General features: G+C 34.3%; 1 protein-coding gene across 1 annotated transcript; it reads right to left on the bottom strand.

The window, feature by feature from the left end:
- Positions 1 to 577: 577 nt before the first annotated feature.
- On the bottom strand, positions 578 to 4570 carry LOC103680375 (olfactory receptor 2T33-like; the record flags this gene model as incomplete). The annotated part of the gene is made up of 2 exons (XM_008709909.2): positions 3655 to 4570; positions 578 to 627 (listed from the first exon to the last, which is right to left on the bottom strand). Coding segments are annotated over exons 1-2 (966 nt in total), but the record flags the coding sequence as incomplete, so codon positions are not given.
- Between the last annotated feature and the right edge of the window lie 12148 nt (positions 4571 to 16718).

Raw genomic sequence — 16718 nt, 5'->3', positions numbered from 1 at the left:
AATTTAATAGGAGATGGCGACACCAAAGAGGTAAGTAGAGAAAAGAAAAAAGCAACCACAGGAAGCTTCTGTCACTTTGATAAATGGAGACACCTGGACAATGTGCCTTCCTGTAGCTCATGAATGGGACCTGCATGTAAAATATGAAAGCAGGATGGGGACTGGCAGGCAGTATATAGAACCATAGAAAGAGTAGTTTTCTCATAGGAACTGGAAACACAGAAAGTCTCAGCCGTTTCCTGGAACCCCAATGAAAACTGACTGGGAGGAAAAGAAAGAACATAGATGCTGAATTTTATTCTATAAGGCTTCATTTTGTTGTTTTAATTTTAATTCCCATATAGTTAAAACCATGTTATATTAGTTTCCAGTGTACAATGTAGTGATGCAACAATTCTAAAACAAAACAAAACAAAAACAATTCTATATATTACTCAGTGCTCTTCAAGGTAAATGCACTCTTAATACCCTTTACCTATTTCATTCATCCACCACCCATCTGCCCTCTGGTAACTATCAATTTGTTTTCTGTAATTAAGTCTGTTTCTTACTTGTGCTCTCTCTTCAATTTTTTCCCTTTGTGCATTGTTTTGTTTTGTTTTGTTTTTAAATTCCACTTACAAGTACGATTGTATATTTGTCTTTCTCTGACTGACCTATTTTGCTTAGTATTATTCTCTTTAGCTCCATCCATTTGTTGCAAATGACAAGATTTCATTTTTTAAAAATTTTATTTAAAATTAATTAACATAAAGTGTATCATTAGTTTCAGAGGTAGAATTTAGTGATTCATCAGTTGCATATAACACCCAGTGTTCATTACATCAAGTGCTTCCTTAATGCCCATTACTCCATCCCCCCACGCACCTTCCTTTCATCAACCTTTGGTTTGTTTCCTATAGTTAAGAGTCTCTTATGGTCTGTCTCTCTCTCTGATTTCATCTTATTTTATTTTTCCCTCCCTTCCCCTATGTTCATCTGTTTTGTTTCTCAAATTCCACATATGAGTGAAATCATATATTTGTCCTTCTCTGACCAACTTATTTCATTTAGCATAATGCTTCAAGTTCTATCCAGTCATTGCAAATGGAAAGACTTCATTCTTTTTGATCGCTGGGTAATAGTGCATTATATATATATATGCCATTTCTTCTTTATCCATTCGTCTATTGATGAACATCCGGGGTCTTTCCAGAGTTTGGCTATTGTGGACATTTCTTCTATAACTATTAGGGTGCATGTGCCACTTCAAATCACTATGTTTGTATCCTTTGACATTCATATTTATACCTTCTTTATCCGTTCATCAATTGATAGACATTTAAGCTCTTTCCATATCTTGGCAATTATAAATAATGGTGTTATAAATATTGGGGTGCATGTACACCTGTGAATTAGTATTTTTGTATCCTTTGGTTAAATACCTAATAGTGCAATTGCTGGATCATGGAGTAGTTCTATTTTTAACTTTCTGAGGAACCTCTGTTTTGTTTTCTAGACTGACTACCCCAGTTTGTATTCCCACCAATGCTGCATGAGGGATCCTTTCCTTCACAGTGTCACCGACAATTGATACTTCTTGTGTTATTGATTTTATCCATTATGACAGTTGTGAGGTAATATCTCGTTGTGGTTTTGATTGACATTTTCCTGATGATGAGTGATGTTTTTACTCATTTTTTAGTTCAAGTTCAGTGAACATTTAGCCTTATATTAGTTTCAGCAATGGTCTTGCCAAGGACCTTAATGTTCTGCTAACAGTTTCTTTGAGTTTTGTTTTGGTTTGCTTTTGGTTTATTGGTTTGTTTTTGAATTCTGAATTTCTCAGAAATTCTAAAATCTTGTCTCTGAAGCTGAAATGTTACAATAAACTGTGGTTTCTTCATTTTTAAAGTGACATTTCCTTAAAATATGTAGGGTATAGGTCCTTGTTATTTAAAAAAAATTTTTTTTTGGAGGGGCGCCTGGGTAGCGCAAGTGTTAAGCGTCTGTCTTCGGCTCAGGGTGTGATTCCGGCGTTCTAGGATCGAGTCCCGCATCGGGCTCCTCCGCTATGAGCCTGCTTCTTCCTCTCCCACTCCCCTGCTGTGTTCCCTCTCTTACTGGCTGTCTGTCACATAAATAAATACAATCTTTAAAAAAAAAACTTTTTTTGGAAAGTTAATTATCTTAAAACTTGCACTTCAAAAGTTGCAGAAAGATTATAAGACTTTTCCCAAGTCATTATATTTACTTCCTTTAATTAACCACAAAAGAAGATGAAACTTTAAGCCCTAAGGCTTTCAGTGTGATCAAAGATTATTTTTTATCTATATAAGTAAATAGAAAATAGATATTTATTTTAACATGTGGAAAAATGAATTTTTTGCTCTTAATTACTATTATGAATGAATCTATTGTCTATGTTGATTTATGTTATTGATTTCATCATGTGTGAATTATTTTTTAATTAGTGTTACTTTTCTCAGATAAAGATGTTCACTTTTACTCTTCATGATTACTGTATATTTTTTTAAGTAAGTTCTGTACCCAACATGGGTCTTGAACTCATGATCTTGAGATCAAGAGTCATATGCTTAAATGACAGAGCCAGCCAGTGATTATGATATATAAACAATATTTAAATCTAAACAGTTCAATCTGCTTACTTTGTACATAATGATTTTTTTAACTCACGTACAGCCACACAAAATCCTCTTCTAGCAAAAATTTTGACAATATTTCCTACAAGATTTCTATTTTTTCAGTCATTTAACTATGTATTTATTTGAAATTTATTTTATCAAAATTATATTAAGGTAAGAGATATATTGTTTTTTAATTAATTACTCACTTTTTAAATAATTCATCCTCAAAACACACATACACACACACACACACACATGAGTTGTGTTGTTGGTGTTGAGTTGGAGTTGTTGACACAAAATGAATAAACCTTTTAGAATCTCTAAAATAAAGGGTTTTTGTTTTTGTTCTTGTTCTGTTTTGGTTTTGTTTTTGTTTTTCCAGCCCAGGCTAGAACAATTGCCTGGGATACAGTCTTCACTAAGGATATGAAACATGAAATGTTAAAATCGTTAGATGAAAGCCATTTTAGAAAATTATAGACCTTATCTTATCTTAGGACTATAACCTAAGGACTTAGTTTATCTGGAGGACTGTATGACTTCAGTCCCATGGGAACTGAGGGGTTCAACTCCCTTAGCTTTATGTTGGAATGCTCCCTTTTAGGTTATTTACAAATGAATCAGATGTAAAATCTGTGCCCAGGTCAGAAATTGAATCTGCTGACTCCAGTAATGGTTAAAGTCTAGCTTCCTTGACAGCCCATGAGCAGGGCCCAAGGACATTAAAAATTGAAAATCTCCTTTATTTTGTCAATGTCTCACTTATCATTTATTTACAGTGCCTCAGTCATTTACTATTATTGCTGAGGTCCAAAGTCCAGAACAAAAATACATAATGACATATGAAAGCAGGGCAAATGTAAATTTTAATTTACCAAATATTAAAGAAATAGTTTTTTTAAACAGTGAAAATTTGCCAAGTGAGAGAAAAATATATGGATAAAACACAAATTTCATAATAGACCTAGTTTGGCTGCTGCCACTTTATCAAATTACTCTCACTATAGATGTCGCAAAAAATGCTTCTCCAGCCACTTTCTCAAAGCCCCCTTGACTTCTTTATTCCTCACACTGTATATAAGGGGGTTCAACACAGGTGTGAAGATGGTGTAAAAAGCAGAGACCACTTTGTCATGGGCCACTGAACGGTAAGATTTGGGCCGCATGTAGATGAATATTATGGCCCCATAGAAGAGCCCCACCACAGCCAGATGAGAGGAGCAGGTGGCAAAGGCTTTCTTCTGAGCTGCAGTGGACCGCATGCGGAGCACAGCAGCCAGAATGAGACTGTAGGAGGCCAAAATGAGAGACAGAGGGATCAAGAGCATCAGGATGCAGCACACATACATGAAAAACTCAAAAAATGTAGTGTCGGCACAGGCAAGGCGCACAAGTGAGGGTGCTTCACAGAAGAAGTGGTTGATTTCTCGAGAATGGCAGTAAGGGAAGCTCAGAGTGGCACCAGCCTGCATCAGTCTGTCCACCCCTCCCAGAAGCCAGGAGCCTGTGGTCATGTGCAAACAAAGCTTCTGATTCATGAGGATAGGGTAGCGCAGGGGGTGACATATGGCCACATAACGGTCATAGGCCATTGCCGCTAAGAGGAAGCATTCACCACCTCCCAGAGTGAGAAACAGGAAGATCTGAGTTCCACAGCCAGCAGGAGAGATGGACTTGGTGCCCATCAGGTAGTTGGTTGCCATTTTGGGGACTATGCTGGAGCTCAGCATCATGTCCATGAGGGAGAGCTGGCTAAGCAAGAAGTACATGGGTGTGTGCAGCTGGGGGTCCTCATGGATGAGCAGGATCATGAGGGCATTGCCCATCAGGGAGGTGAGGAAGATCATGAGCACCATGGAAAAGAGGAACACATGGGTCGGAGTGTGGTTAAAGAGCCCTAAAAGAATGAAGTTTATCTCTGTGGTGTCATTTGCTTCTTCCATGGCTCCAGTCATGCCTGGAAGACAAGGAATGAGAGTTGCTTGAAGGGAAGTTTAGGCATTTACTTAAGAAGAGGTGGTCAAACGACGTAGAAAAAAGAATGACACTTGGAGAAATAATTACATCTTTAATCTTTCACTTTGTGACAGGATATTTGCCTTAGCATTCTATCATACATCTCTGCTATTATTACACAGTATTTTTAATCCTATGAAAAGTGCATAACAAGTATTGTTGCAGTACACATTATATTTCTATTCTTTCTGTATGTCTTGTTAGTATGCCACACATAATTTACTCATTGTGTTAGGAAATATTATGATATTCCAGTTTTCTAAAATGTTTGTACTTCTGTTTTGGAGAGCCTGATAGTCCCACATTTTAGTCAATAGTGATGTGATATATCTCTTAATTGTGACTTTTTCATGTTTCTCATGTGCTTAAATTAGATTCTCAAGATTTCCTTCAATGCCATGAGGAATGTTTTAATGTAGAAAAATACACAAAACTAAATGTAGAACTACTATAACTCAGTTTGCAGGTGAAGGACACAAAATGGCTATATGTCTCTGTTTTACATGTGTATTCAGCACATGGTTTCCATATACCAGGCTCACAGCTACCACAGATATTGCTTCAGTATCAATACCACCACATTGGCCATGTCATCATGGTGTGTACTTGTGATGCCAGGGAATTTGTCTCAGTTCAGAGATCTTGCAACAATTAATTATTACACCTTATATGTACTCACAAAATGCTGAATTTAATTAAATATGTGCATTATAAAAATAAATTTCATAAATGAATATAACTTTAAGGCACATAAAAAAAAGTTTTAACTTGCAGCCTTAAACACTTTGCTACCAGTAATCATATATCCTTAAATATAGGAGATAAATTTATTTATTCACAGATTAAATTATTAATTAGCAAATTGACTACATTTTAATTATCTGGTTAGTTGGTTAATTATCTAGCTGGTTAATTAAGACAATCTTAAATAAATTTATACCTCAAATTACTCTGAAGTACAGCATCACCGTCGAGTAAAATATGAAACATCATCTTTAATTTCAGGAATTAATAATCTTTTCTCTAAAGCCCCAAACATTAATTTTTCTTATCTTTAAGTATCTATGGAGTAGAATTAAATGTATATGCAAATTACTTTTTCTTTCATATTTATGTGACATTTCTCTTTTCCTTCGAAATTCACTCTTTCAAAGACAGTATTAGATTAATGATTACCAAGATAATTATGTTTGTGATTTTTCATAATCTATAGGATATTGAATCCTTCTTTAGTTTCTATGTAAATTAATTGGTGAGCAGTGCAAAATATTTTCAAAAGCAGTATCTTTTGTAAATATTAGCATTGTTTTCAGTGTCTAGCACATATGACCACTAACCATTATATCTTTAAATGATATAGATGTTCTGTTCATCAAAATAGCTATAAATAAGACATTATAATGAGATTATCACTCTCATGGTTTATTTCAATTATATATATTTATATATGGCTTAGTAAGTTATATACTGCTCCATTTTATTACACAATTTACATATAGCATAATATATTAATGAGTAGGATATTTCTAATTTTCTTTTTTTTTTTTTTAAAGATTTTATTTATTTATGTGACAGAGAGACAGCCAGCGAGAGAGGGAACACAGCAGGGGAGTGAGAGAGGAAGAAGCAGGCTCCCAGCAGAGGAGCCCGACGCGGGACTCGATCCCGGAACACCGGGATCACGCCCTGAGCCTAAGGCAGACGCTTTAACGACTGCGCCACCCAGGCGCCCCAGGATATTTCTAATTTTCTATTAATATAATTTCTGGCCTCATACATGTGGCAAGACTTTCTCTAGTAAACAATATAAATATAGCGCTTTTTGGCTCTTAGATCCCTGAATCCCTAACTTTATAACTCTCACCAACCGTTAATTTTTGTTTCAGTTCTTCCATGTGATATTGTTAGTTATTTTTAAGGGCAATAATTATAGTCAATCACAGAAAAGTGAAAATTAATTTTGTTTAAATTTTAAGTTTATTAATGATACTGAGCAGAAACTTTTTTTAATAGAAATATTTTATTATGCTATTTTAGTCACCATACAGTACATCCCAAGTTTTTGATGTAAAGTTCCATGATTCATTACTTGTGTATAACACCCAGTGCACCATGCAATATGTGCCCTCCTTAATAACCATCATCAGCCTATCCCGATCCCCCACCCCCCTCCCCTCTACAGCCCTCAGTTATGAGTGACTATGGACTCTGGGAAACAAACTGAGCAGAAACTCTTTTAATCTTAAACATTTAGATTAATTCTGCAAACTCACTATTCAGAGGGATAACAACCAATACTAAGGAAATACAAACAATTATAAGAACATATTATGAGCAGCTATATACCAACAAATTAGGCAATTGGGAAGAAATGGATGCATTCTTAGAAGCATATAAACCACCAAAACTAAAACAAAGGAAATAGAAAACCTGAACAGACCCAAAAGCAGTAAAGAAATTGTAGCAGTAATCAAACATTTCCCAATAAACAAGAATCCAGGACCAGATGGCTTCCCAGGGGTATTTTACCAAACATTTAAAGAAATTATACCTATTCTTCTGAAAATGATTCCAAAAATAGAAATGAAAGGAAAACTCACAAACTCATTCTATGAGGCCAACATTATCTTGATCCCAAAACCAGAAAAAAACCCATCAAAAAGGAGAATTACAGAGTAATATTCCTGATGAACATGGATGCCAAAATATTCACCAAGATACTAGCCAATAGAATCCATTAGGACATTAAAAGGATTATTCACCATGACAAAGTGGGATTTATTCCTGGGCTGCAAGAATGGTTCAACATTTCCAAATCAATCAACATGATATATCACATTAACAAAAGAAAGAACAAGAACCATTTGACCCTCTCAAGTGATACAGAAAAAGCATTTGACAAAATACAACATCCTTTCTTGATTAAAACTTTCCACAGTGTAGGAATAGAGGGAACATACCACATATCATAAAAGCTATACACAAAAAGCCCACAACAAATATCATTCTCAATGGGGAAAATCTGAGAGCTTTACTCCCAAAGTTAGGAACATGGCAGGGAAGCCCACTCTCAGCACTGTTGTTCACCATAGTACCAGAAGTCCAAGCCTCGGCAATCAGAAAACAAAAAGAAATAAAAGGAATTCAAATTGGAAAAGAAAAAGTCAAAATGTCACTCTTCACAGATGACATGATATTTTGTGCAGAAAACCCAGAAGACTCCACCTCAAAATTTCCAGGACTCATACAGGGATTCAGCAATGTGGCATGATATAAAATCAGTGTACAGTAAATAGTTGCATTTCTATATACTAACAATGAGACTGAAGAAAGAGAAATTATGGAATTGATTCCATTTACAATTGCACGAGATACCTAGGAATAAATCTAGCCAAAGAGGTTAAGAATCTGTACTCTAAAAACTACAAAATACTTAAGAAATGAAGAAGACATAAAGAAATGGAGAAAGTTCCCATGCTCATGGATTGGAAGAATATACATTGTTATAATGTCTATGCTACTCAGGGCAATCTACACATTCAATGTAATCCCTACCAAAATACCACTGACATTTTTCACAGAACTGGAATAATTAATCCTAAATTTTGTATGGAACCAGTAAGGATCCCAAATAGCCAGAGGAATGTTGAAAAAGAAAATGAAAGCTGGTGGCATCGCAATGCCTGATTCAAGCTGTATTACAAAAATGTAATCAGCAGAACAGTATGGTTCTGACACAAAAACAGACTCAGATCAGTGGAACAGAACAGAGAGCCCAGAAATGGACCCTCAACTCTGTAGTCAACTAATCTTCAACAAAGCAAGAAGAATATATAATGGAAAAAAAGACCGTTTCTTCAACAAATGGTGTTGGGACAATTGGACAGCCCCATGCAGAGGAATTAAATTGGAGCATTTTCTTACAACTTACATAAAGATAAACTCAAAATAGATGAAAGACAGTAAGCCATCAAAACCCTAGAGGAGAACACAGGCAGCAAGCTTTTTTACCTCAGCTTCAGCAACTTCTTGCTAGACATGTATCCAAAGGCAGGGGTAAGAAAACCAAAAATGAAATGTTGGGACTTATTCAAGATAAAAATCTGCACAACAGGGGTAAGAGTCAATAAAACTAAAATGCAACCTACAGAATGGTAGAATATATTTGCAAATGACATATAAAAAAAAGGCTAGTATCCAAGTTGTATAAAGGACTTATCAAACTCAACACCCAGAAAACAAAGAATCCTGTCAAGAAATGGGCAGAAGAGATAAACAGACATTTCTCCAAAGGAGACATACAAATGGCCAACAGACACATGAAATAATGCTCCACATCACTTGTCATCAGGGAAATATAAATCAAAACCACAATGAAATGCCACCTTACACCAGTCAGAATGGCTGAAACTAACAAGTCCAAAAACAACAAATGTTGGTGAGGATGTAGAGAAAGGGGAATCCACTTACATTTTTGGTGGAAATGCAAGCTGGTACAGACACTCTGGAAAACAGTATGGAGGTTCTTCAAGAAGTTAAAAATAGAGCTAACCTACAACCAGCAATCGCACTACTACGTACTTACCCCAAACATGCAAATGTAGTGATCCGAAGGGGCACCTGCCCCCAATATTTATAGCAGCAATGTCCACAATAGCTAAACTATGGAAAGAGCTGAGATGTCCATTGGTGGATGAATGGATAAAGAAGTTCTGATATATATGTATGTATATATACTCAGCCATCGGAAAGTTGAATTCTTACCATTAACATTGCCATGGATGGAACTGGAGTGTATTATACTAAGTGAAATACTTTAATCGGAGAAAGACAATTACCATATGGTTTCATTCATTTGTGGAATATAAGAAACAGCACAGAGGATCATAAGGGAAGGGAACGAATAACAGAATGGGAAGATATCTGAGAGGGAGACAAACCACGAGAGCCACTTTAACTATGGGAGAGAAACTGAGGGTTGCTGGAACAGACGTGGATGGGGGGATGGGGTAATTGGGTGATGGGCATTAAGGAGGGCATGTGATGTGATGAGCAGTGAGAGTTACATGCAACTGTTGAATTACTGATCTCTACATCTGAAGAAGTATGTTGGCTAATTGAATTTAAATTTTAAAAAATCTTATGTTCATATTTTATTGGATTGTTTGAATTTTTCTTATATATTTAAGTAATCTTTATGCATTTTGTTATTTATGTACAATGTCCTAAATTCTTGTTTATATACTTTGCAAAAACAAAGTTATGCTATTTTTGTGTTGATGTTTACATTTTATATTGCATATATTTGGGATGCTTATAAGTTATTATTCATTTCATGTTAATGAGCTGGATTACACTGATTGATTTTCTCTTGATAAGCCATCTATATGTTATTTTCATAAAACTACTAGTTTTGATATGTAAATTATTTGAAACTGTGACCATGGTAAGATTGATATTGTTTTTAAACAATCTTTCATCTATGGTCATCAAATATATTAACCCTACAATATGCATTCTAGAGTTCTCTTTATTTTTTGATATCAATAGACTGATCTGCACCTTAATAGATTTCCTGAATTACAGGAAAGTGGTGTAAACATTCTTCAATTCAGCCACCCCAGAGTTGACTTATTCTGGAGATGGAGACATGAATTACAGATTGTTTCAATAACAAGGATAGGGAGATAAAACACTAAAGTCTTCTTCTAACATACCTGATAGACACTAGTAAGATTTGGACATGTTATCATCACTCTTAAGTCAGACTCCTTGTTTCTAGATTCAGGTAATTCATAGTTTGCTAGACAGGTTTCTAGCTCTGGCTTCATTTGTTTCTGTTGTGGTTTAATTGTATCTTGTATTGGCAACTATCATCTAGTGTCCATGCTTAAAACTACCTTTAAATATACATTTTCAGATAATGTTACCTTAGTTATGATTTTGAAGGTCATATGTGGATTTATGATTGAAGAAGAAATTACTGTAAGCTAACAGCATTTTATTTATCTATCTATTTATTTATTTATTTATTTATTTATTTATTTATTTGTCAGAGAGAGAGAGAGAGAGACAGCCAGCGAGAGAGGGAACACAAGCAGGGAGAGTGGGATAGGAAGAAGCAGGCTCATAGTGGAGCAGGGAGCCCAATGCAGGGCTTGATCCCAGAACCCTGGGATCACGCCCTGAGCTGAAGGCAGACACTTAATGACTGATCCACCCAGGCGCCCCTAAACTAACAACATTTTAAAATAAAAATTGTGATAACATCAGACATTTCATTCATTCTATCTTATGTTTCCAAATGAAAAGTCATGTTAAATGTCTGTACAACAAACATATATCCAGCAGGAAATTAAAGTTCAGAAAGTTACGTGACATTTAATAATGCACATTTTAAAAATCAGAGAACCGATAGCACTATTGGGCTCCCTGCTCCTTCACTCAATACAATGATTTCCTTTAATTTTATGAGTATAGAAGTACAGATTTAAGGACTAGACTTCCTGAGCTTAAATACCTATTCTACTGATTAAAAGTTGGATACATTTAGATCATTTAAATATAAATCTGTTTAAATCTGAGCTTTATTATGAGCAAAATGGAATGAAATATAGTATCTTTCTCTTTAAGAATTATGAGATAATACATATAAATGCATAGCACATGACACAATATGTCTCTACAAAGATTATCCTTAATAATTTTCTTACTATTATATTTATTAGCTATAAATAGATATTTCCCATCCAAACATTTTCAAGTAAAATGAATATTTATTTCAAAACTAACATGCAATTAAGTTATACATTTTTTAAAATCTAGGAATCATTTCAGTGACATAATATGTACATAAGTCTGGATTAGACATTACATTCAATCCACCATTTATGAATTTTTTAAAACATAGAACATATGCATGACTATGGTAATTTTAATCATTCTATGGCAATAGGTTTTATGATTATTAATTTTGAAACAGTTTCTTATGTTTAAATATAACATATTTTAAAAATTATACTATGACATGGAAGTTATAATACATGAAATAATGTCTTCCATTGTTTAAAAAAGTAAGCAGAAATATTTAAAGATACAAACTTATTCTTTGGTATTTTCTGTCAATGATTTAATTCAATTGTGTTTAAATCCACAGGTTTAAAATACAAGGTACATTTACAATTCAAGAGTATATCTAATCATCTGTGTTGTTTTATTGCACATTAAATACAGGAGGGGAGGTGGTTGGGGTAAGGGGTAACTGGGTGATGGGCATTAAAGAGGGCACTTGATGTAATGAGCAGTGGGTGTTGTTTGCAACTGATGAATCACTAAATTCTACCTCTGAAACTAATAAAAAATAGGATCAAATCATATTCTCTTATATTCTGTTTGCATAAAACCTATGATTACACAGAATCCAACAACCTTTTAGGTTCATTGCTTCATTTCTATCCATACTTCAATGTGGTTTTCTCAGAAATAGAAAAGCTTCACCATTCCCATCTATATGTTTATGTTAAATACTCACTGACTAATATTTTGGGCTGGTCCTAATATGGTCCTCCTTTTTTCAATTAGATCCTAAATATTAAAATTGAATGACCCTGATTCTCCTATACGTACTACAGATGTAGCAATTTAGACATAAAGAGGATGAAAAAAAAAGTTGAAGAAAATAATATTCCAGGGACTTGAGAACCCTTTAATATGCAATGTATCATCCAGTATAACAAGAACTAAAAGAAGTAGGCACTAGTATTATTTTGGAATTGCACATGAAGAACTGAGACGTGAGAAGATGATTTCTATCTGGAAAATCAAGGGGGAGAAACCAGGTACCAATGAAGTATCATCAATCAAAAACCCAGTCTCTGGAAATTAACCTTTGAAGTTCATGTTAGTTCTCTCAGTTTTTTATCTTGATAGTGAGAGGATTAACACACTAACAAACAAAATAAAATGAATAAATGACTCTCAAAGTCATAGGCTACACTACATGATTATCTTTCATGTAACTGATAAATGGATTAAAAAATGTGAACTATTTTTTATACTTTTCTGGATGGATGCATTCCCAGGCTCAGTTTTCCTACAAAATAAATCTCATTACAAACAGGAAATACAGAATAAATATGTCTTTAATAAATTTGTGAGTGTATTAAAACACATATAAAGTAACTGTAAGAATGTTGATTAAACCAAGGGAACACATGAACTCTTGTCTTCTCTACAGTTTAAGTTCCATAAAGGACCCCCTCAGTAGGTTCCATGTCATACACAATTCAAGCAGGGAGAATTGAGGTACATGGGCTTGTGCCTCAGTCAGAGCACACTTTAGGATGTATTCCAACAATTGCAAGTTCTGTGAAGTAAAGCACACTCTTATTTCCTATGGGTCTCAAATTTGTGTTTTAAAAGGGAGTCCTTAAAAAATGAATAAAAACAAATAAAAGTAAATCATTAATTATATTACATGGTTAATGCAAGAATAAGTTAAGGTAGTGTACACAGAGTACTTAATTCATCACTGGAAATTAGCAAGTATCGGTAAATAGCAGTCATACTGCTTTCATGTACCCAAAAAACAGAATTTTCCTAGGGGAAACTGATGAATAGAGGAGGTATGTAATGAAATCAGATACATTCATCTAACTTGGGGGTTGAGGAGGAACCAAATCTCAAGTTTCCTGAAAAATTCACCAACATACTGTGCATAATTAATACTTGATAAAGACAGATTTACATAAGCATAGAAAATGTACTTTCTCAGAGGAAATTAAAGAAACACAGATTAAACAAAATAAGTGTTTTGATATCTTTACTACTGGATTTAAGTTTTTCTCTGTAACATAAATTACCAGTTAAAATATAGTAATAAATAACTGTAGGATAATAATGTAAATTGTTTATATTTCTCATATTCCTTTACAATGTGTAATACGAAGTTATATCATGAAAGTATTAAAATTACCACTATGCAACACAATATAACAGCCAGAATGGTATTATGTATTCTGTTAATTGAGAAGCAATCCATGTTTGAAAATTTATAAAATGTTTTTGGCAAGGAGTTAAAGAAAATAGTTAAGATGTCAGTGACTAAATTCCTCATATTTTAATTTCTGTGTTTTTCTATGGATGCTTTTCCATGGATTATAAGTCCTTAAAATTATAGAATTAAATAGATAAAACCAAAAACACTAGAGAAGAAGACCTTACCTTTTATGCACCCGGTTTTAAGGTCCTGGAACTCACCTGGTTCAGGGGAAGCCACCGTAAAAAGGTGCATAATGATCCATGGCTCTGACACCCAAATCACTATTTGGAATTCAGAGGGTGCTTCTATTCTACTACAAAGTAAATGTCATCTGGCAAAAGCTTAAGGAGTTCTGAGTTCCAGGCTCTGGAAATGCCAGTAGGAAGGCATTTAAAAGAATACAGATGACGAAACACCTTCTCCACTTATCAAGTCCATGTGGATTATTTTAAAATCACAGGATAGTTGATCCCTGAAGATATGTCCTGTTTGACTCACATAATGCTAAAATCAAGATATGATGAACTTGAAAGTGACATCTGCTACATATTAGTATTAAATGAGATAGCATATGTAAACTACCCAGGAGTGCCTTCAATCCTGCTAGCCTATATTTCAGTAATAACCAATGTGTCAAGGAAATCTGTTAATTACATAGGGGACAGAGTGAAATGTATCCTCCCCTCAAAAAAATAAACAACAAACAAACAAACAAACTTCCAAAAAGGGAAGAATAAATTCAACCTTTGTATTCTTGAAACTTCCTAGACATCTGAGTTGGGGCAAGTTACATGTGCAATCTAAGCTTCATTTTAATCATCTATAAAAGGGGGATAATAATGTCACTCCCATAGTGTTATTTATTGAGTTTCATTTATACAGCGAAAGGGAAGCACGTGATATATCAAATACATGTTTGCTTTCTTCTTTCTTTTTGCTGAAGCAGAGTTTTGTTTTCTTTCTGATTGATAGACAGTAATGAGGGAAGGAAATTAAAAAAAAAAATACGTGGCAACAAACGCTTTCCTAAAACCTGGAGATCATTACAATGGTTTACTAATGACCAAATGGTAAGTATTCAGTATTAACTTAATTAAATTAAATTAATCAGTTTTAGCAGAATTCCCCAAACCAATATATAAAAGATTTTTTAAAAATTTTGTCTTTATACAGGTATTTTCTAATAGATACCATCAATGAAGTGAGAAGTGGGAGTATGTATATACATACACACATATATCAAAGTCTGGCGACTCTGGATAAGCTAATTAAATAAGAAAAAAACAGCAATATTGACTAATAATGATATTAATAATGGCACTAAAAATTACCAAAAGTATTATTTTTATTGAGGAATTACTGAGTGATGTGCCTTGTGCCTAAAGGTGTATATTCAAGACTTTACATAAATAGAACTAAGGAAAAAACCCTTATTACATAATTCAATAACACCCAATATGTCACTGCAATCATTGTAAACTTGCACTTCTTTAATTAGTTGAAAGACATTTTCAATTTTTATTGAAGTGGTAACATTTTTAATTTTACTGAAGTGTATAAATGGATACAACATGAAAAATTTATAGTAGTAAACTACGATAGATTTACCCAAAAAATCCACCCACCAAATGTTATAAAAATGATCTACGTAAATAAATAGAATATTGTTCACTTGAGATAGGCAGCCTCTGATATTCATAGTTGACCAGGCACTATAAGTATACCTTGGTATTGCTAGGAGCTGGCCTTGGTGTTCTTCTATTAAATATACATAAGTTCACAGAAAGCTCTATGGTGACCATAAAAATGGAAAAATGAGGCAAAAATATGTCTGTGTTCTATTTTCTGGACACTGTGGATATGTTGGTTTATATGGCCAAGCAAAGTCCAGGTTACAGATGGAATTAAGGTTGCTAGTCACTTGACTTTAAAATAGATTATGAGGGATATCAATATGAACCCAAACTAATCATGAGTGTCTTTAAATGTGGGAGCAGGAAACTGAACGAATCAGAGAAATGGCAGTGTGAGGTTTCAGCTCAACGTTGCTGACTTCAAAAGTCAGTGAAGGAGGGCACCTGCCATGGAGCACAGGAGACATCTAGAAAGTGAAAAGACAAGGAAATTATTCTCTTCTAGATTTTCCAGAGGAAATGCAACCTGACAATGACTAGATTTTAACTCAGTGAGATCAATTTCAGACTTCTCACCACATGAAGTGTAAGGAAATAAATTGCTATTTTTTAAGCTGATAAGGATATAGCAATGTGTTATATCAGCAATAGAAAACTAATACCATCAATATTAAACACAGCAACTCTGTGACCATGATGGACCAAGGCAAAAACAAGACCCTGCCCAATCCTGTCTGAACATGGACACAACATGAGCATAACTCTAGTCACAAAAGCTACTGAGCATTTCCCTTCCCTATGAATGAATGAATGACTTTGTTAGCAATGACTGCATTAGACTTGGTCTGATACAGTTCACCTGTGTGTAAGAGTTATAAAGATGGATTTATTCCTTAATTTCTTGTTCTTCTGTCTCATTGTTAGTGTATAGAAATGCAATTGATTTCTGTGCATTGATTTTCTTTCCTGCCATGTTGCTAAATTCTTATATGAGTTCTAGCAATTTTGGGGTGGAGTTTTTTGGGTTTTCCACATAAAATATCATTTTATCTGCAAAGAGTGAGAGGTTGACTTCTCCTTTGACAATTTGAATGCCTTTTTTTTTTTTTTTTGGTTATTGTCTGATTGCTGAGGATAGGATTCCTAATATTATGTTGAACAACAGAGGTGAGAGTAGACATCCCTGTTCCATTCCTGACTTTAGGGGTAAAGCTCTCATCATTTCCCCCATTGAGACTGATATTTGCTGTGGGCTTTTTGTACATGGCTTTTACAATATTGTGGTATGTTCCTTCTATTCCTACATTGTGGAGAGTTTTAATCAAGAATGGAAGATGTATGTTATCAAATGCTTTTTCTGCATCAAGAGGGTCATATGATTCTTGTCTTTTCTTTTATTAA

This window comes from Ursus maritimus, unplaced genomic scaffold, assembly GCF_017311325.1.
Source record: "Ursus maritimus isolate PB19 unplaced genomic scaffold, ASM1731132v1 scaffold_5, whole genome shotgun sequence".
NCBI classification, from domain to species: domain Eukaryota; kingdom Metazoa; phylum Chordata; class Mammalia; order Carnivora; family Ursidae; genus Ursus; species Ursus maritimus.
This window is presented reverse-complemented; position numbering and strand designations above follow the sequence as displayed.